General features: G+C 43.0%; 1 protein-coding gene across 3 annotated transcripts; it reads right to left on the bottom strand.

Moving 5' to 3' along the window:
- TWSG1 (twisted gastrulation BMP signaling modulator 1) lies at window positions 1–22,874 on the bottom strand. Of its 3 annotated transcripts, none has more exons than XM_063396526.1 (5): window positions 22,692–22,874; window positions 20,550–20,677; window positions 13,616–13,715; window positions 9,756–10,022; window positions 1–2,502 (listed from the first exon to the last, which is right to left on the bottom strand). In XM_063396526.1, exons 2-5 carry the CDS (start codon window positions 20,670–20,672, stop codon window positions 2,321–2,323), a joined length of 672 nt encoding a protein of 223 aa, XP_063252596.1. In that variant the 5' UTR covers window positions 20,673–20,677; window positions 22,692–22,874; the 3' UTR covers window positions 1–2,320. The 3 variants fall into 3 exon arrangements, with proteins under 3 accessions (XP_063252596.1, XP_063252581.1, XP_063252589.1); XM_063396511.1 differs by having other exon boundaries at window positions 20,550–20,715; window positions 22,692–22,869; XM_063396519.1 differs by lacking the exon at window positions 22,692–22,874 and adding an exon at window positions 22,367–22,506 and having other exon boundaries at window positions 20,550–20,715.
- Window positions 22,875–22,920: the final 46 nt, after the last annotated feature.

The raw sequence follows: 22,920 nt of genomic DNA, 5'->3' as shown, positions 1-22,920 counted from the left end.
AACCAGTAATGTCTTTTTATTAAAATACCTCTGAAAACACTCATCATTATAAAACACACTGTGTGTTGCTGCGTGACATTTGTGTACACACAACACTTTCAGCAAACTAGACAGCATCAGGAATTACAAAAAGTAAGGCAAGCCCCAGAAGGTGTGCACTACCTTCTCTCAGGCCACTACAGCCAACTGTGTTTACATTTTTATGCCATTCCCCACAGAACTTCCTGGACACCTGTTAGGCCGCTCTCCCACCCCTCACAGTGAAATTCTGAGGATGTAAATGCAGACAGTGTCACAGATTCATGGGGCAGCAGGTGCCAGACTACAAACATCAGCCCAGTTCCTCTCCCAAGAAGATTCTGAGCTACCCTCATATTTCTAATAATTTAAGACTGCAAAAGTCCAAAGCACGCAAATCATCTCCTGCTTGCTTGAGTGCTACGTGTCTCCTGTCTCGGTCAGGACCGTTGATGCATCACCCCCCAGCTACAAACAATCACAGCTACTCTAACATATTCTTCCTCTCCATTCATTTTAAGAAATTCTAGCAGAAGAAAATGTAACATGTATTGAAAAATATGGGAAGAACAACTCTGTTATAAGCTAAGTTTTGCTATTCTTGTCTATGATCTTTTATCACTTAACTGTAAAACTTTAAAGTTTATGAAGACATTCCATTATCCACTAGTTCAAAACAATAACATTCATCTTTCAAGTACATCTTAATAGCTGAAAAAGACACTGAAGAAAGTAACATTTAAAAAGAGTAGATTTTTCTTTTATTATTATCATTATTATTATTATTATTATTATTATTCCATCTTATTGAAAGAACTGTATCATGAGAAAAGAATTGAAAAAATCATTCAGGAAAATTTTTCAACAAAATAAAAGTAATATGACTGCTTTCATTTGTACATGGTACAGATAGACAGGTGTAACTAGAAAACAGTTTAATCCCTCTAGACTGAGGTTAATAAGAGAAAAATGAATAGTCAAATTCCTTTTTGTGTTTGCATATGCATATATCCATAAAAAAATTCAAGGAGTTAAAACCCACATTATTATAAATATGAAAAGCTGATCATTAACTACTCATACACTTTATTCCTGTACTTAGTACCATTATGAGTGGAGCCCTTAAATGGGTCATAGTAACTGCTATGTAACTGTCAACACATAAAAACTTACTTAGAAAAATGGACAATGTTCTAAACTCAGAACACTTTAACTTTGCCTTTGCAGACACATATTCCCTTCTTCACTGACAAAAGATTATGGGGGAAAAATAAATTTAATAATAATAAAAATGTTTTGGAATAAATATTGGCAGGAAATTACTAAATGGGAACATGCTAGCTGCCAGCTGCTCAGCTGGTAAACCTGTATCACTTGCTTGTTCCTGTCATTTCATTCTTTATTCCTTTAGTCATTAAATCCATCATAGCCTTTCATGTTTCCTTTACTGGACTAAATGTTCAGGGTGTAACAACCCTAGAGAGCAGTGCAAAAGGTGGGAAATAGAACTGCACTTAACAGCTTTATTTTGGGATCTAAGAGAAGAATGAAAAGATTATTTTGTGTAACACATGAATTATGCATCATAGGCACCAATGAAGAAAGAGCAGGGCAAATGCAACATGGAGGAAAAATGTCCCATACATGGTGTTTTGCTGGGCAGCCCTTCTAAGAAGTTAGGATTTTATCCATGACAGCCCATATTTTGAACTTGAAGAGAAAGCATGAATTTTTATTTTTCTTCAAATACCACTTCCACAATAAAAAGCTAACCTCAAAACTGGAAGGTAATAAAGTTAAAAAACAAAACCAGAAACCAAATCCCAAAAGCCCAGCCCCTAAACAACATCCACCCTCCCTCCAACCTAGCAGCCATTTGTTTATTGGTTGAGTTTAGATAATGGAAATCTCATTACCATATTTTAAAGGTTTCCCTACTCTAAACTACAAGATAGAGTACTATGTTCTGAAAACCAGTATAACCAATACTTTCAAATCAAAGGAAAACAATCAGAACAGCAATGATGAGCATGACAGTACCATCTGAGCAAAAATAAAGAAAAAGAGGTTTAAAACATAGTGTTTAAACATCTACTAGTTAGCCTCACTTACATGAATTTAAAAAAAAAAGAAAAAGAAAAAAAGAAAAAAGTTCTCTGATTTTGTACATCCTCTTTTGAACCAGGTACATTTAATTGCAACCAGCAGGCACTCCACCAAAACACAGTATTTGCAACCCCCGTCTCTTTAACTGAGAGAGATTACTTTGGCCTCAGCATTGCTATATTACAATCTTCCTGCTTCAGAACATGCAGTTCATACATTTGACAGTTTTACTGCCGTAGTCGATGCACTCTGGCCCAATACACTCACAGCAGGCGTTGTGAAACCACCGGTATTTGGAAGCTCCCATGGACTCGCAAGAGATCTTGCACTGATGTATCGACATGCAGTCATCAAAATACACCACAGTACACATGTGCTCTAAACCAAGAGGGGGAGAAATTGGTTTAAAAGGTCTTAGTGTTTTTAAAGGTTAGTTAAAAATTAATAAAATAAGCAGCTTTAGAAGTACGATTGCAAACAAACAGGACTATGAGGCATAAGGAAAAAAAGTTGACAGTAAAAGCAGAGAGGCAAGGCAGAGAGACAAGGTAAAATCTATCAACTTCAAATTTTCAGCATCTACAACTCAACCTGTTGTCTGATCTCCTTCTGGATTAATTTACTTCTATATTCACAGGCAAGAATGTTTTTGAGTTTTGTCTCCCAGTTATGAGAGTGTAATGATGAGCTACGCCAAAATTACAAGCAAGAATGTGTCCTCTGAAGGTGTCCTCTGAATATGCAACCACTAAAAACTTCAGGTTTAGAGAAGTTATTTTTAAAAACCATCAAAACCCACTTATTTGCATGTAAATGCTTCTTTCTCCCTCCCTGCCTCAAACTCCACAATGATCTTCAGCCAGATTAAATCACAGACCTAAAGAATTCTTTTTTCATCAGCATGAAATTGCACACTTTTTTCTTCCTTTTTTTTAGTAACACTATCAGCTTTACTACTAATCTTAAGAAATCCCTTCTGCCTAAGTGTTGACTTCATGCTTCAAACACCCATACAATTACTTGAAATGCCATGAAGCTTGGTGTTGCAACATCAAAATAGAGCTAAGGCATTCACCACTATAAAATAAAACCACATTCACAACTATAAAATAAAACCATCCCTCCCCTCAGTCCACTTCCAGTTCTCCAAGCTGGCAGATTCTACCATCTTTCTTCTGTATTGACCAGGTGATTATACCATTGTTCATCCTCCAAAGCACCATGATTACATAACATTTACCCAGAGCATAACTTGGCACGCTTTGGGAAAAGCACAACTGGCAGCTGTCTGCAAACAGGAACATCTCCCTCACGCACATTAGCCCAACTTGTGAGCAGGAGATGTCAAAGGGCTTTCTAGCTTATTACTACTTATGGTGCATCTAGGGGAAACCCACTGATCTACATTCCAATGTGGATTAGAAAAAAGTAACCCAAACTTAAATAGTAAATCAAGACAGTAGATTTGGTTTGGGTTTTTTTAATGACTGATTTTGACCACTGTCAAATTATCTTGCTACTACCAAAACAACTGCAACAAGGCCAGCCCACTGAAAGCAACAGAGTATTCACTGCCTTGGTCAGGCTCCAAAGGATGTACACACCTTGCAGACACCTTATACAGTGCAACAGGCAACAGGGATCTCAGAAAGGAGAGGCACACCCAGAGCTGGAGCAGTTCCTGCTCCTGGAAAATCTGTGCTGCAAGTAAAGCTGCAGTTGTCCAAAAAATCTTGCAGTACCTGAAGTACTGCTGGGAACATCAACAAAGTGCACCGTAGAGAGCAGCTCCAACTTTTATGGGGAATGCACCAGGACTTGGAAACATTTCATCACCAGTGGCAAAAACCTTGGATTGCCATAGTCCCAAGAAGAAGCCCACACCATCCATTTCCAGAAGGCCCAGATAGTCCCAGGTATCTGTTCCCTTCACTCCTCACAGGAAGTTTTTAGTGGAAGGGTAGGGATGAGAAAATAGAAGCAAGTCTCCAGGCAACATTTTCATCCAAGTTGGTGCTGGGGTTCAAGCACAAGAACCTTACAGAAGTCTCTTTTCACATTATTCATACTCTTTATCCTTTTGCTCAATCTCTATTCAGTCCTTTGATACCTTTTTAGTAGTTTTCTACTGAAGTGTTACTACATTAAGTTTGATACTAAAATCCATAGTCTTAGAAGGTGTCAGCTGGAGCCACAGAGTCTCTGCCTCGAAAGAGGCACTCCTGGCTAATCTATAAGGATTTCTTCCTGCAAAATCACCTTTTGGGATGCCATCTCCAGCCGACTGACATAGCCTCTGGATAAGCCTGAGAAGCTTCAAATGATTCATGGCTGTCTCTAGCTATTTCAGTGGAGCTCTTTGAAAGAGGCACCTATCCAAGGGTTGCCAGAAGTGCTCACTATCTGTTGATCCTGGCACTCCAACTTGCACCACACAAAGGAAAGCCTAAGGTAGGTCAGGGAAGTTGTCAGGAAAGCTGTGCACACTCTGAGGTGTGCTGACTGCTCCCAGCACTCACAGGCTGTTTTCACACCAGAGAATGTCCAGCCCCTTCTGCATAAGGAGACTCCTGTGCTCACCTTCATGGTAATCTCACCTCTGACAGCCTCAGCAGTGTTAGTACTGCTTCACAAGTCCTGGTGAAGCCCCCAGCTCATCAGCTAATGCCTGCAGAAATGAAATAAAATTTCTGGGAAAGGAGAGCTTGTGATTTCCAGGATGTAAAGATTGATGACACTGAACAGGGAGACATCTCTGGATAAAGGAGGCCAGAGGAGCAGCAGCACCTGGCCTATAACTCTGGCAAAACTAGGTGGCATCAGTCAGCTCCTGTGAGACTGCAGAGACTGGTCTCCTGAATCACTCTCCCAGGACCAAAGCCAAAATTCAACCTTATTATGGTGGCAGCAACAACCAAGGACAGTAATCTTGACTGACTGGAGAGTGGAGAAGAACGTTTGTTTCCACCTGCACACAAGTAAAGAGGATTAGGCTCTCAAGGATGAGTACAAAAATGCTGCAAAGGGGAGAGAGCAGACTGCATGTGGCATGCCAGAGCTAGCAGTAGATCCATCTGGTCCCAAGTAGCTCTTGTAAGCAGCTGGAGGACACACTCCATGTATATGTTACCAAATTGTTCCCCACACCTTGCTCACTGAAAGACTGGCCAGGTCTGAGCAAGTCAGATTGTCCAGGGCGCACTGTGTTTGTCACAGGGCTCCCTCCTCAGCAACGCCTCTGTGCTCACGTAGAGGCTGAATCACTGGAAGCAGGAGAGTTCCTCCCCTCAAGCACTCAATCCTGCTCTATAGGCTGCAGAGAGTTACACAGGGAAAAAAAAATACATACCTACAGGCTCAGCTGGGATCTGGGAGAGTACTTAAACCGTTTCACAAACCTAATTAAACAGTCATCACTTGGCTCCCTCAGTATAGATAGAAACAATGTTACTTAGTGCAGTAACAGCTTTTTTATTTGCATTTGCCAATTTTCACACACTAAGGACCACAGACTGCAGATGCAGGGCGGGCGAAGGATACAGCAGTAAACTTTTTTTCTCAGAACATTAATTTCTCACCTTTTTCCCCCCCTCACACTTCATACTCAGTGAAGGTTGTGTGGGAGAAACAACAACCAAGTCTGAATTAAAAATGAACAGAAGAAATTACCAGGCTTTGCTATAAAACTATATGTATTGGTGTAATATAGAAGAATTTAGCAACTCAGAGAACCTTCCCCGTTAATGATAATTTACTATATGGGATCTGTGATGTTAAATTTGCTATGTAACTTCATCTGTCTGCTGGCCAGTTTAGTTGTAGCTCTAAAAGTTCTTTTAAAAGGTAACTGTCCATCCAGCAGTCATACCATTCTATCATAGAATGGTCTGGGTTAGAAGGGACCTTAAAGATCATCTAATTCCAACCCTCCTCCTGTTGGTAGGGATACATCTTCCACTAGAAAAAATAGTAGTCTAGTGGGAAGAGTGGAAAACAAGAACAAGAAGATTAACCTGCAACTGATTATGAACAATCAACTTACATGATCTACTACTGTTGAACAAGTCAATTTTATGTCAATCAATTTATAAAAACAAACATTTAAAAAAATCTTCCTAGACTACTTTACAGAGGTAGATGTCTCTTTACTGGAATTCTAGCTCTCCTCTCGTGTTGCACTGAAGGGGAGGAGAATTGCAGAGCAGACACCATCCTCTGTGTCATCAAGCAGTGTAAGTCAGAAACCCTTAACTACAACACAGATTTTGTTTTATCAACTGCCAAAAAATTATCTAGTTCCCCTCTCACTCTCGCCAACATCCTGTCATCATCTGAAACAACTAAGCTTATTTAAACCTCTGAACTCACAGTTTAGAGCTCTGAGGGTATCAGCTAGAAGTAAAGCAAAGAGAATGAAGTACAAATGTAGCTCCAGATTAATAACCATTGCAATCCTCTCTGAAGCAGGGGCTCAAGTGCCAGAAACAACTGATACAAAGAGCTCCAGCAGCTCCTGCAGTGCATGCATAACTTTGGCAGCTATAACATTACAAGTCGGTTCACAGGAGGAAAGGGAAGACACTCATTAGGAAAATAACGGGGAAGTTCAAGGTCTGGCAGCTGGGTTCAGAGCAGGCTGGGCTGAGAAAGGAATGCTTTATATCCCACCGCACCCCACCTCCTCCCGGATCCACGGCCGCCCTCCCTGGCGGGGGCTCCACACCACTCAGGCACAAAGCTCGTGCTTCCCGTGGCTGGTGCTGCTTTTCCTGGCACTCACCCAGAGCTGCATCGAGCAAGTCTGGCACCCTGGGCCAGCCGAACGGCGATCCCTGCGGGAACGCGCAGTAAAGCTACGATCAGAGCTGTGCTACGCTATGTGACATGGGGTATGTGTAAGCAGAGCCTTTCCAAATTTTGGAATGTCTTCCAGAGACAGCACAGAGACCACTGTCCCCCTACAAAATCCACCTCTCATTAGCCCCTGTCACTTTACAGGCCATGCCATTGGCTGCTGCCAGCACACCATGTTGGAGGGAAGCATGCAAGGAGCCACAGGAGAACCACAAAATGGAGGAGGCACAGCAGTGTAAAGACAACATACGGCATCTGTGTTCCTGCTAGCAGGAATATTCTTTCAAATCCCTGATTGTCACAGCCCTGGAGACAATTGCTTAGCAAGTGACCTTAAGGCTATCCCCAGTAGCAAGACTTGCCCTCAAGCCTAGCAGCATTTTTGGGGAAAAGGAAAGGGCAAAGACACAGTCTGTTTCTCCCACTGCAGACTGTGCTTGTGTTTGCTGCCACTGAGCACACACATACACATTCACAGACCCTTCCTCTCTTTCAATGGTCCCAACACTTGCCAGCTTGTTAAAGCAGTGACCCGACTGAGTGACTGAACTTTGCATGGGCAGAAGCCATCAGGCTCCAGGCACTCCCTCAGCTACCTCACTGTGCCCATGCTCACAAGGCTCTTCAGTCCCAACATACTACCCCTCCACCTTTTGATTATGGCTTCCCCAACAAACTGAGCAAGACAGTACTAGAAACAATGCTACCCCATGGCTCACACAACATCCAACACTATTCCCCAGCTGTCCTGCTTCCACCATAATAAACATCAACTGACCAAGGCCAGACGCTAATTTTTCTTTCCACCTTCTCTGTTCTCAATGCTCAAATCATCAATGTTTTTATAAGCAAAATTTAATATGACTTTTGAGAAAGCAGAGCACTACAAAGTTATCTACACTGTGACCAAGAGAAGAGACTGTTCGGCAGGCTTACGTATTTAGATAGTTAAAAGTACAGGAATAGGATGTGGAAAGTAATTTGCTATCTTTTCCAGTTCTTCACTGGTCACGAAGATGGAGAAGGCATAGCCAATGACTACAAGAACAGCTCTGACATTTATTTCTGTTTTAAGTGTCTGCTGAGGCCTGAAAGCCAGTGGCATTTGGTAACTATTTCCAAATACAACTGTTGTTTTTGGACTGTCGTCATTCCAGTAAGAGCTCTCTCAACCTAATCTCTAATATGTTCCTAGTAAAAAAAAAAAAATGAAGGAGACTTTTGACTAAGAAAAAAATGGCAGTGTTGTGTATTTTTCTGTGTTGTTGAACTCAGAACTGCTCCACACCCTTGAGATGCAATTCAAGTTCCATGTTTAATCCAAAACTATCATTAGCCCATCTTGTTGGTAAGGTAGTAAAGGACTGTCAGGGAATGGCCGTCTGGGTTGCAGTACCTAAGTAGAGTGGGTTATATTCAAGGCTGTACTAAACATAATATTTTTCCCTGAGTTTAGTTTATAACTGTAAGTACTGTAGTCTTTGCACACAGGGCTTTTTGGAGCTTTCAATTTTGCATGGCTTTGTACATTATTCTCATAATGCCAAGGAAGCATTTTAATAACATCAAAGACATATGAATGAGATGCTTTCTGCCCATCTGGTTTCTAGTTCTGGAATTAATTTATTTCTCTAATGTGCCTTAGCCAAAGGAAATTAGAAAAGTTGCCATTACAGTTCCATTTAATCAGCAGCAGTGCTAGTCAGACACACAACTAGGTCAATGGTTCACACTGGTATGGAAAAGCAGCGTGTCCATCAATTAGGGTATCTTTTATTGATAAGATAAAAGGGCCATCACAACAGCAACATATGGGGTTACGAATATTTCAAGTGTGTGTTGGGAAGGAAGCAAAGCTTTAATTGCACTAATAAAATAAATCAGATGCTCTTTTTCCCCTATTAAGCAGCAATTTCACTGTGAACTGTTTATGAGATTCTTTAAAGTCTGACGTAATGACTTGCAGGGAGAAGTGTTGCAGGTTTAGTATGGAAACCAAGAAACAGAGAGTATTTTTTTATACCACTGTCGACACTACCTCAAACTTCTCATCTTGCCCCCACCCAGCCACAGCAAACAGTGTTCTGAAGTCTGTCCTCTAAATTGAAGGTAAGAATATAAAAAACTTCATATAAAATAGGAGGAACGAATTTGTAAGTTGAACCCCTGCCACCAAGTTACTTATTTTGAAGACAGTCTGTCACTTCTACTTCCTAAATCAATCCTTCTAACCTTGCTTAGATTTACAATTAATCCCGGATTTCATACAAAAGGTCCTTCTAAAGATTTCAAGTTATGTCAGCTCAGATGAAAGAAATGAACAGCTGTTGCAGATATAAGTGCTTATGGCACATGGTTTTCTCAGACCTCTTAAGCCATGTTTCAGTTGCCTACCTCTGTACTGATACATGATTTGGATTTAGTTTCTGGTCTGTCCTGTCTCCTAAGCTACGGGTAACTGTTTCTAGGTCAGAGAACACACCTTGCCAGTGCACATGAAACAACATGAACAAACTGCCTCATGCCACAGGAGTAATTATGGAGATAAACTCACGTGGTTCAGTGTCTCCTAAGAGAATCAGTCATTTTAACACCATCTTCCACCTTCATCAACACCTTTGCCTCACTCCTTCTGTTATGTCATGCTCAAAATTAGGCTGAACCTTTTGCACATTCTTATGGGAAAAGAAGTGATCACAGAGAAGCATAGGATATGCACTGAGAAGGCTCCTGGAAGAGACAAGAGATGCTAGGGATTTAGACACTACAGTCATTACCTTTGTCACTAGAGTAAGGTGTGTGGACATTGTTGTTTGGAACAGAGACGTTCTGATGCTGTGGCTGGTTCACTGTTTCTAAAAAGGAGACAAGGTTCTCATGATGTGATAGTTCTTCTGCCACAGGGAAGGAAACAATATTCCAGTTCAGCTGAGTGTCCCCTTCTGTCAGTGCCCGGAAAAGGGAAGGAATCGGTTCATGCAACTCCTCGACCGTGCTCTTGGATGTTGGAGGTGTGTCGCTGTAATTACGAGGATTGCACATACCTGCAGAGGAAGGAAACAGTAAATTACTCAGAAGCCCCTAAGCTCTTCTTGAAACAGGCAGGAATATTTAGAGAATTAAAATTGCTTTTTTTTTTGCAGAACAGAACAGTTTCATATCTATCCCACTCTCAGCCCAGTAGTAGAAGTGCTATCAAATACAGCAGGACAAGCTTTCCATAACAGCAGATTTTGGATCACTCAGACTTCTACAAAACACATCTGTGACTTGTGAAAACAAAAACCTCATCTAAACAGCACTTTGCTTCCCTTTCAGTGTTAGCATTACAGCTTAGAAAATGGAGGGTTCAGTGGAAGATTTGTTTTCCCTGGGAGAAGAGACAAAGCACAGTACAGTCGATAGGAGCATAAACCTGGAATGCAAGGTTAGGACTGAACAAAGGGAGTATCTTGATAAGTCTGAGGTACGTGAAACTTTTGATCACAGTTCAAGTATTCCATCTCATCTGCTGCAGCAGCGCACTAGATCTTTTTAGTCATCTGCCAAAGATGCAAAGATCACTCTCAGGACAGAGCATGAGTCTGAATTAGTTTACTTGTGTAGAGACAGCCAAGATGAACTTCATTTTGCTACTTAGCTGGAGGGGCCACAACAAGTAAAATACTAGTTTCTAGTTTACCTCTTCCTTATTTTTCAAAGTCTTCTGCAGTATCTTTTTTGAAACCTTGTTATGTTGTTTCACATTGCCAATTTCTACAAAATGTTTTTGTGATATGCAATGCTAGTGCCCGTTTTTCACTAACCATTTAAACACTAACATGTATTACTAGCAATGAAACCAAAGGGCATCTCAGTTTAAGTCCAATCCATGGAAACAACCAATGTTAAACAGAAAATTTGTATCTGCATATGTATTTTAAACTCAGGAGCCATAAAACACTGTTAGAGACAGGCAAGTCCATTTTCCTCATGTACATCTGGATATAATTTAGGTAATTGGTAATTTTTTCACAGACACAGGTTTAGACAGCTATAGCTGCAAAGTACACCAATTCCTGAAGTATAAAAGTGATATGAGACATGAATGTTCAAAGTCTACCTGCCTCACACAACCAGAGAAGTTTCTCCTGCCCTGTAGATCCACTAGGACGCCAGCTTCACAAATAATTGTGTTTAACTAGAGCCTTATACAAACCCATAATCCTCTCAACCTAAGTAAATGGATTTCCACAGTGAACAAAGCAGAGGGAGGTTTGTCCATGGTGATTAGCATGAGACCTAGCAAATCTTAAGCAAGTGGTTAGCATTAACAGCATTTGGTAATAGGAACACTCCACAGCAGTCTGCTCCTATGAAAAGGTGAGCCAACTACAGAGTAGGAAAAAAAATAAGCCTCTTTTCCAAACAACATCAGGTCATACTAAAAAGTAGTTCCACTTACACAAACATCCTACTGTAAATGATTGTTTTCCTACTCCTCTCAATTAGGTTTGTTCTTCACAGACCTTTCTAGACTCACTGCTTTAATAAAAAAATTCTATTCCTTCCTTACCAGCTTTTAATAAGCACTAATATAAACAATACTTTAACAAGCACTGTATTAACCATACAATTGCAATAAAGGATGCCCACATGAAAGTCAGTTAGGAAGATATCAAACCAGGTAAGAGTTTTGTACAGATACATCAAGGGATGTATGCTTTAGTTGATGTCGTTGTAATAATGTTGTGAAACAGAAATGAGTGGACCTTTCTAGACCTGTCAGACCAGACCTCTGCCAGGTAGGATTCCAAAAATAAATTTCACTGATAAAAAGGACACACAAGGGGGGAAAAAAATTTAAACAAGACTGTTTACCAAAATCTTGCAGGATGTATACAAGTTTGTGTATGTATCAATGCAGTATGAAAATATTACCTTAAGATGGTACCAAAAAATCATTACTTATAGTTTAATGGGTAAATACTCATCCACAAAGATCCTTCACCTACTGTTTTTAAAAGCATTTGAATGATAATAATATTTTTATATAGTAAATATAAAATCAGCTTTGGTTAAAAAGAAAATTTAAAAGTTTAACTTATGAGCAGCCTGTAAGGATCCAACATGTTTACACTACTGCTTTGGAATGGATGAAAAGATGCAGAAATGGGCTATTGAAATGATTGAAGCAGACAAGCCTTTACACCAGGGACTAGAAGAGCTTAACTCAAATGGAATGGGGGACTTGTTGCTGTTCTCCCTCCTCCAGCAGGTTTTTCCCTGTCAGAGAAGGGAGAGAACATACACAAAACATGGGAGCATCAACTGAGCACCAGTACAGTTAGTGGTGGAGGATAGGAGGTAATTCCTGACCTCAAGGCAGCCATGATCTGTAAGACACAACAATCTATCTGCTTTTACAATAGATGTGATCAGCTTATAAAGAAACTTAAATATCAGCTCAGGTACCAGCAAAGACCTGTGTCTAGGGAGGCAGGTATGGCATGTATTCCTCTTTCCTCATTTGAAAAAGGCTACAGCAAGGATGATCCTACACTGAAGAGAAGAAGGATAGGACCATGACATAGAATCCAAAAAGGTCTGAGGCACCCAAAGAACCATCAGGAGAAGTTTTAGTTTATTCAGTACTGGAAACTTGCTAACTCCTCTCCTGGAAAACACTGTGGGAAAGAACAGTGAGTGACCTGCAGATTTATGAAAAGAAGCTTGTGTGTAATCCCAAGAGGTAGGTTCTTCCTCTCCCTATAGATCAGTACACTATGCATAGCTCTCTACAGCAGATAATGGTTCTAAGCTAGGGCAGTAACCTGCACTGAAAATGGGCATTTTGACACTAATCACCTTCATGAATTCAGAGAAAACTGACCTAGAAAAACTGAGAGTAGGTACAACACTCAGGATGCATCCCTTTAATGGAAGCCAGGATTTTGGATGGCAGCACAGGGAGACATACAACAACAATAGGAAGATGAAGCTTTTGTTACATGTAAAACAAGAAACAGAACTAGAATGCAACCTCCTTAACCAGGGACAGCACTCACTTGCAATGATCTGGGCACTCTGAACATCACCTGTCAGCAGCAATGTGTTCTTTTTAAGACTGTCATCTAGTCCTACAGTAAGACCTTGTCTGCTTCTTTCTTAGGCCTCACAAAGAGCTCTTTTTGTAAATAAAAGAACAGTGGAAACACTGAGCCATGCATATTTGCTAGTGCTAGCGTGGTAGTCCCAACTCAACCCTAAAGGTGTCCCAGTGCTGTACCTGTCAATGCACCCTTTGCAGGTAGAAACCTTCACACAGCATCCACCCCCACAAAGCAGGAGCTGTAGAGTTTCCTCAGGATGACAATTCAAACAGGAGTTTTATGTTTGAGGCACAAAATTATCAATCAGTGATGATGACATTTAACAAGCAGTGGCTGCCACCCCTAGCTCCACAGAGCAGACACAGCCTTCAGATGTTTGGGTCTCCACAGCAATTTATTCCATACCCACACAACGAGCTGTAAGATGCTTAAAGCACAGATTCTGTCCCAGTGTTTTACTTCTATTTTAAGACTGTGAGCTCAGCATGTGGCAGGAGAAAGCAATGTAAAAGAAGCATGAAGTCCCCCCAAAAATGCAAACTTACCAACACAGTCACAGCACTCGTCCCAAAGTGTGCCCAGGCAGAGCATACACTCCTTACAGCAGGAACAGTTCCCTTCCCCAGGGCGGCACTGACACAGCTCCTGGAATCAACAGACACTCATTACACTGCAGCAATCCCAGATGTAAAATAACTACACAGCAGAGTGATTTTTCCTCCAGCCACAACTCAAATTAGGGCATTAAAAAAGCTTAGTACGCTAATGCAGTGAGTAAACGGTGAAACAACTCCAGCCAAAAACCGATCCAAGTTTACAAAAGGATCTTTTGCACGTTTGCATTTTTTTTTCTTAAAGGTGACATTCTGAAGAGAAATCTGATGTAAGCATTTAAAAGACAAAAAAATCCTATTCATGGGAAAGGTGTGTGCACTTTTGTGCACGCCTAAATCTAGAAGTTCCTTGAATGTTTTTCCCATCACAACAGGAAACTTGGAGAAGGATGTTTCTTTATATATAAATAGTGACCGTACATTATAATTTAGCTAAAAAAGAAAGCTACTATAAGCCACATGTGCCCACTCAAGACATGCACGATGTCTACCATCACACCTATCCCTAGATTCTAAGAGGAACTTACCCATTTAAGTTGTCTGACCACAGGATTTTCTGCATCTCCAAACACTTGTTACACACTGCTCTCTGTTTGCAGCATTAGTGACCAGGTTTTCCCCTTCACCCACCTGCCCCCGGTCTAGATGATTCATTTTTGCTATTATGAAAACAACCCTATGCTTTGTCCCTCCAAATTGACACCTTGGGATACCTTGGGGAGACTTCTAGAGCCTCTAGAAAGTGAAATGACCTAAACATGTATTTTTCTTTAACCATCATTAACCTAAAAAGATGGAAAAGGTATGGAAGACAAATATTTCTCTTTATACTACCTAAACCCAAAAGCAGTGGTTTAGCAGTCCTGCTGGAGACACACACTTGTGGGCCTCAAAGCACAGAATGCTGCACGGTTGAGGAAAATCTAAAAACCAGGCAGTCTCCTTCCCTCTAACTCAAATCCATACTAATAATTCCTGTTTGGCTAAAAGACAGTGGCTTCACGACAATAATTCACAGCCTTGAATTACATCATAGTGCAAAACACAGACAAGCCAAGATGTCTCTTTGGTTGTCCTGTCTAAGAATTTGGTTTTGATGACGTCTGTCTAACTATCGCATTACACACAACTGGGGAGAAAACCAAATCCCATTACTGGAAACACTGACCACGGGATCTTTCCACCCCTGGCTTTACTGGAAGGGCCATTGGCAAATCTGTCATACACCAGGCCAGGGAGAAGATTATCCCCACCCTTTGATCCCATTATCCAGACGCAGAGGAGGGACACACTGCAGGAGACGCTCAGGGACAGGAGAAAAAGGCAGGAAGGTGGTTGGTTTGAAATTCTCCTACCCTGGAGTCTCCACCCATGGTTCCACCCCAGCTGGGTCAGAGGCACCTCTCCTTACAGGCAGGCACCAATGTTGCCTGCAAAGTGAGGTATCTTTCTGAAGCACCTTGGGAAGAATCTCACGGGGCAAAATTCCACTTCTTAAATAATTCTTTGCTTGCTTTTGTTAAGAAGCACAAGGTAGGGGAGAAAGGAGGCATTTTTATACCAAATGTCAGGAGCACATTTGCAAGGCAAGGCAAGGTACAGTTTTGCACCTGATCGTGTATGACCCCTGTTCTCTCTTTACTCTGCAGAACTGGCAACTGCAAATATCCACAGCCTGCTGAGCTGCACAGTGGCCACCCCTCACCCACACCAACTCACGTGGGCACACAGAAGACCAAGGAGTGCACTTCAGAGTGGGGGCAGAGCAAAGTCTGTCTGGGGACAGGTCTCCAGAATACAGCAAATGGAGCTGCAAGGCTCCCAGGTCTGGACTAAAACTGAACAAGCCCTAGAATGTGCTGCAGACAAGCTACAGTGCACTAATGCAGTATAAATCCAGATTCCTGATTTTTACGTTCACTTCATCCCAGATCACAAGTAATCTTGAATCCAGCAAAGAAAAAAATTCACCAACTATTGCTTGTGATACATAATGCTGAGAAACTGTTGCCTGCAGAGTTTATTGTGACCTGTTTGCCCCACTAACTGATCGAGAGTGAACCCCTGCTCCACACACATTTCTGCAATAGGCAGCCCACACAAACTGTGCAGTTTCCAAGTAAAAGATGAAAAACAGGCTGATTAATAAAGTATGTACATTTTTCCACAAGAGACACCATAAACTTAGAAAGATGACTTACGTGAATTAATGATGTATTTTTAAAATATTTATCTTACCATTTGATAAACAGATTTTGTCAGCCTTTAGAATAAGAAGCCTGAATAAAACAATTTTAAAAATAACCACGAGTACTTTTACTTTGGCCAGAGAATAATAGTAATAGATGTTAGCATTAAAAATATCCAATTTATTCTTCAACAGTAAAACCGGGCAAACAACTTCCACATTTTAAAGACACCAACAGGCCAGCATGTGGGAGGAGTCAGTTCTCACTAAACCATTAAATGTAATGCATGAATAGAAGCCAGAAAGTTCACTAAACTAAAGTTGTTTCAGTTTTATGGAAGAGTATTGTTAGAGAATCAAATGTAACCTTAAATTCTGCACTTGCAACCTGTGAACAAAAAATTCTGCTTAGCATCTGTGTGTAAGCACTGACTTGGGGACAGCATCATTACACCTACCAGTATTGTAACAAGTTTGTTTTTACAGGAAGGGCATATGAGCAATGCAATATTTAAGGTTTTATTGTTGCTGTTCGGGTTTTTTGTTTGTTTGGTTGGTTTTTTATTATGTCTTTATTTTAAAGTTGGAGGCAGAGGAAGGAAGAAAGAGCAACCTAATTCATTAATGTTCTGCTACTTCGGGGCAATAACTGTATGTTTTTCTATAGATCTGTTTGCACATCCATGGTTTCCTTCACCAGCTTTGAGTCCTCCTGCCTGACTCATCCACTCTGGATACTGGTACAGGATACATCTTTTTAAAAGAATGCTTACATGAGACGTGGGTGAAGCAAGGCAGAATAAGGAACGTTCTTTGTTGATAGCTGCGGGTGGTGAGGCATTAGTGGAAGAAAATATTACTCATAAGTCAACTTGGCAACTTCCCAAGCTGAACTACTGAAGGTGCATCAGAAAATGTATTTTGCTAGGCAAGAAATAAGCCTCACAGTTTAAAAACACAGTCTTAAGTAGGAAGTAGGCATATTTGTACAATAAAGACACTCCTGCTCCAGAGAGCAAACAATTTTTTTTAGAAGACTTCAACATCTGAGTTTTTCTCAAAGCTTTCTTGAAATTCCAGAGAGTATTTTTTGGTGCAGAGAGAAGCAGGACCTGAAGGTATTGGAAAACTCTCTGCAAACTGGAAGGGGGAGTGAAAGAAAGAGATCTTTTTTTCCTAGAACAGAAAATCTCCTGGAAGTGAACCAATGAGAACTGTTTTGTTAACCCAACTGGGTTACGTACTGCAGCTACAAAACACACACTGGAAGTAATTTTTAGATGCTGAAGCCCTGAAGTTAAGGAGTGGCATTTATTTCATACCACAGGGCTAAAACGTCTTGGAAATCCTTTCAGGCTGACAAGTTTGTACACAAGATTAACAGGAGGCAAAAAAGACAGATGAAAAGAGATTTTAATTGGAAAGATACCACACCAGCTGAGGTGGCTGCAGGTCTGTAGAGTTTGGGAGAGAAAATCCTGTTTTCTCCACAAAAGAATGTCTCTTCAGAAGAATCGTAAAAACATGCCTGAATTATAACACTATTTGTTTCCTTTGCACAGCAACAGTTTAAAGCACTGTTGCAGATGAGGCAGCAAAGCTCAGCTTCCAGCCCAACACCGACATTCCACCCGAGCCTGACTCTTGCCAGGAGCTCTGCACCTCAAGAGCCAACCTGGGACTCGCCTCAAACCCGTTTGCTACAAACAATTGTGGGAACGTGTCATCCTCAAGGTTTCTGCCTTCAAGGATTTCCTCCATGGACACAGAATGTGCCTCCCCCAGCCCAGCGAGCATGACTGGCCTTTTCATCTCCTCCACACATGGAAACAACACAACAACCCACGCGGCCAGGCCAACAGCAGATGTGCTGCAATAAACACTGCAGCACGCGCTCCCTGCGCACGGAGGGCTGCACCTGGGATGCACGGCAACGGGGACTGCAATTCCCCAACCCAGGGACATGGGAACGAGCTATGGCCAGAGCCTTGAAGGGAACTGATTTGGTGGACTCACTCTCTACACTCCCAAGTCTTACCCACAACTCTCTTAACAACTACAGGAAGCCACGAAGTTTCTTAGCAAAGGCTGAGCTTATGCAGAGAGATGCCTCAAGCTATTTTCTTACAGGCCTTTGCTTATGGAAAAAAGAGGAGCATCAATGAAGCTAGAGCCCAAGATGCAAAGGGAAAGCTGAATCCATGTGAGTTGTTGATCTCATGCACTGCTCTGGATCTAACTAAATAAATATTTATGTAGGGACCACCCTTAAGCAGAGCAGCTCCTAAGGAGTGGCAATAATGACTGTACTGACTTCTAGCCATGCTGGCAAAAATATTTATGTTAACTGTATGCTTTTTGAGAGAGCAGGTCTTTTGTCTCTCTCCAGGACAGGCAGCCTCGCTTTCTGCACACAGATGCAGATGACAAACATTCACAATCTGTTTGCCCCCCCAGTTGTCTCCAAGTGACATTATCTTGGTTTCAAGATACAGATTTTGCTGAACTTGAACAGTGATAAAAGTTGGTGAGGAGAAAATGCTATATGATAGTCAGGCAACCTCCCTCAACACGGTATTTCATTTTTAAGTTCAAATTCCTCCAGAAGACTTTAGAGGGGAGAAAAACATACTCTACTTGCCTACCTATCCAGAAAAGAACATGCATTTCATATACCAGTGCAGCACTTCTGCCACAACAGCACTGAAGTTTTAAAACAAATATAAAAGCCAAGAAGAAAGATGACAATTGCTTTAAGTCAAAGCTTTAGGATACTTCCTATCCACAATCAGACTAGTCTGACCTGATCTGTTCTGCTATAAAGAATGAATACTGACTGGTAAGTCAGGCCTGTGTGCAGGAAGACAGCAGCCAGATGGTGGAAAGGAACAGTGGAATTCCCCCGCACACATCTCATACAGCCTAGGCTACTTTAGGGTCTCAGAGAATTGCATATGATTTTGATTTTAGGGAAATGCTGTAAAAAGGGACTCCACACCAGCTGTACAAAGTAAGAGAGAACACACCTACCACAAGTAAAGCATTCAGTGGTTTCTCTGCATGCACAGGGCTGTGTTGTTACAGAGATGCCAACATAATCCAAGGAAAGCACAGTTGTATGAGCCATTTCCATGCACTGCTGAACCTCAGTCATTTATTGCCAGCTGAGTAAGAACTCCAGCAGCATTAACTCCACCCCTCCTGGGCTGTGCTCTGTTCAGACTAGTTCATAAAAATAAAGTTTAAATGCTTGCTGTCTCAAGCTTGACTCGATAAGAGATGATTACTGAAGGAGGAGATATCTGTTCTTTCACAGATGGTGGACTCCATCAGTGTCACTAGAAAAGGAGACACATCTTCCCTCTTCTACCCTTTGCTTACAGGAAAACAAGCAGCAGACCAACAGCTTCTAGGACTGAAATCCAGCACCTGGACCAACAACTTTCCCCTGAATCAACAAATCTGTACCACTGGATTTATTGTTTAAGTGCCACGTACATCCAATGTCACAACTAGCATGTTACTTACAGGTTTCAATCCTAGAGCAAATTTTAAAAAAATGCAAGAGAAGGGGCATCAGTTTGTCACAGTGCACAATGTCCAACATGCCAGTGAAACCAATGGAGTTCTGCTTGAAAAGGTAAAAATCAGAAGCCTCATTTTTGCTCCCCTATTTAACAACTCCACAGATTGTGGTGGGGCTGGAAGAAGCAGCAATTTCTTTTTTTTACTTTGCTTTAAAGCAAAGGCAGTGCAGAATGCAGAAGGAAGCCTACAGTCAGTCTTCATTCCACAGGACAGATTTTTGAATCTGGCAAGTGTTTTTATTTGTAACCCAGACAAATTTTAAACAGAAGTCAGTGAAATGGAGTAAATACGGAAATGCTTGAGGCCACTTCTGCATCTCTTTTCAGGCTGTGACCATGCATTTACAGAAAGCACACTGGCATGTTACTGCCATATGATGTTGGTGCTCTCTGTTATTGCATTTCCAATCTACAAAGAGGCAGTAGGAAACAGTTGCTTTTAAAGAAGCTGCAGCTGACCACATGAAGCCTCCTTTTTCAGTCTGGAGTCAAGAAGCATACTCTGTTTACCATTACTAAAAGAATACTTGGTGGCTACCAGAACTGCACATCATTTTGCTAGAAATTGCCCTTTTGTTCTGCTGCACACCACATCTCTTAACTCCTGCTCTAAGAAGAGCAACCTGGTCTCACTCTGTTTCTTTCACCATACAGATATGCAGTGAGTCAAAAGCAGCATCTGAATTTAACATCCATTTCCTACCAGTTCAGCTCATAAGTATTTGGTTTGGTTTTTAAGCATCTTTTAATTCACTGTACAAACCTGATGTTACTCCTGACCCTCTGCTTGAGATTTAAGGAACTGGACAAACTGAAAGTAAGGGAACATCTTAGCCTGACATAATCCTTGGCTCAAAAAAGTTTCAATTAAAAAAAAAAAAAAAAGAAACATGCCCATATAAATATGCACTTGGTATTCTCTGTCTATAAAATGGTTGTTAATCTGCACTTACATGGGTAGGAGACCAAACCAATCACTTTAAAGAGGCACTATTTAACATAAAATACCAGTCACTCGTATCTTTCCAGGACACAGTTTCAGGAAGGTTTGTGAACGCATGAAAGCAGCGAGAGGACACAGGACTCATACCTGGATCAGGCATTTGCTGACGTCGCTGGCACAGAGAGCCTTGTTGCAGCCTGCTGACGATGGGATCCACAGCAGGAACAGAAGGACAGTGACAGTGGGGGCCGTGATGTACTGTGACCTCATGTTTCCTGCAGGTGAGCAATTTTCACAGGTACTTCAACCAGCACTGAAACAAGAACCGGCGACTGAAAAGGCTATTTGAACTCAAGTTAAATTCTGTTTCATTCCCCCCCTTGCAATTCCTTCAATAAATATGAATACTTTTTAAAAAAATCAAATTGCGGTCAGTACTTGACAACAACCCCAACCCCTCCTCCAGCTGACTGGTTTATACAAAGCTTTCTGCTATTGCACCTTTGGAGTAAAACTGCGACGAACTTGAGATGAGCAATCTCAAGTTTGCAGTATCAAATATGTCATCCTATAAGCAGCAATGATAAAAAAGCCTTGGATGAGAAAACTCATCAGACCTAACTCTGTAAATGCCCAGAGTAGACAGATGGGTTTTATATAGTATCTCCTCAGCTAAGGTGCACACAGGTTTGTGGGACCAAGGCCTTACAGGAACCTTTTACAACAAGGTAAGTTGCCCCTGTCATCTTTAATGCCGACAGGCAGTTGTTTTCACATGGACCCACAGATGTCACACAGGCTTTCAACCCGATCACAGAGCTGTTAACTTCTTTTTTAAAGCTATACAGCCACCAACATTAAAAAAAGAAAAAAAAAAGTACCAGACACTTTGAACTACGTAACTTTCAAGAGGCAAGAAAGTGTCTGAGGTCAACCAGAGAGGACAAGCATCTGCTACATCAAACAGACAGAGGAACCTGGTTTGTTCAAAGCATTCCACCTTTCTCCCTTTGTGAAAACCCAGCCTTGTCGGCAGGTGGTATCTACGACAAATGGATCATGATTAGCAGCGTGCCTCTCAGTTTCTACTTGAGCTTTGCATATGAACCCGGCCAATAGAGGACCTATTGCACCAGGCACTGTACCAATGGATAATAAAAGGCAGCCCATGTTTGGGCAAGCTTACAGTGAGCCTGTATTGTTCTCCTAAGAGAGAAAGAATGTTAATGGAGCACTGGATTGCTTTATTTTGGTATCTTAAAATGTTTTTCTGTTTTATGAACTACAAAACCCAACACCCTCAATGAGCAAAAAAGTGGAAAATACATAAAGAAGGCACGATCTGGACATCGAAAGTCTGCGTCCGATTAGTCCTTCTTACAATGGTTGTTAAAAGTCTCCGAATCTCGCTGTGCTGGGCACGCCGCCATCTGTACCAAGCAGGGGTGGGAAGACCCCCCTGCAAGACCCAGGGGCACGCACGGACAACGCGGGATCTTTTCCCTCCCTGCTCTCCGGAGCCAAGAACGCTTCTTTCCAGCAGCTGCAGCTGCCGGCCCGGACCCGGCGGCTGTCGCATCCCGGGCGCTGGAGCCGAGGCGAGCACGCTGCCCGGCTCGGGGAGCGCTCCCGCCCGGCTCCCGCGGGGCTGCCTTACACAGGGGGTCCCGAGGGCCCGAGCGATGCCGTCTCCATTGCGAACCCCTCGGGTGCGCACCGGGGCCCGGGTGCCCCTGCCCGGCCTCCCCCCGCCGCTCCAGTTCCGATTCACCGATCGTTGCTTTCCCAGGGAAATTTTTCCCTTTTATCCGGCGTGGCGTCCCCCCGGAGCAGGACCCCCGCCCGCCGCCCCTCCGCCCCCGCAGCCCGCCCCGGCGGCACCGGCTCAGCATCGCTCCCCCGCTCCGCCGGGATCGCACCGGGCCGGAAAACACCCCAAAAACTCCTCCGGCCCATCGACCCACGCTCGGCTCCTCGTCCCCGCCGCAGCTCCCGAGAGGCCCGGGCCCCAAAGATGGCACTGCCAAGGGCCGGGAGGCCGGTGACAGAGAGGGAGATGCGGGAGAACGCCCCGCCAAAGTGGCCCGGGGCAGGCGGGGCCCCGCACGGGGAGCGGGTCTCCTCCTCCTCCTCCGGCAGGCACGCAGGCAGCGGGGCGGCCGCGCCGAGCCGCACCGAAACTTTCCTGCCACAAAGAGCAGCCACGGCTCCGCCGCCCCCTCCACCTCCTCCTCCCCAGCCAGCGGCTCCATCCCTGGCGCCCCCGCCCGCTCCCCCGGCGGCGCTCACCGGGCGGCCCCGGGCCGGGCACCCCGCGCTCCGCAGGCGGCTCTCGCTGCTCCGGAGGCGACGGTGGCGGCGGCAACCCCGCGCCTGGTCCTACTGCTCCCCCCTCGGCCGCAGGCAGCGCGGAGGCGGCAGCCTCGCATCATCGCCCCGCCTCGGGGCACCGTCAGGCGCCGGGACCCTCCCCCCGGGACCCTCCGCCCCGGCGGGCGGTGGCTGCGCGGGGCGGGGC

The sequence above is a fragment of the Prinia subflava genome, chromosome 1, assembly GCF_021018805.1.
Source record: "Prinia subflava isolate CZ2003 ecotype Zambia chromosome 1, Cam_Psub_1.2, whole genome shotgun sequence".
Lineage (NCBI taxonomy): Eukaryota > Metazoa > Chordata > Aves > Passeriformes > Cisticolidae > Prinia > Prinia subflava.
This window is presented reverse-complemented; position numbering and strand designations above follow the sequence as displayed.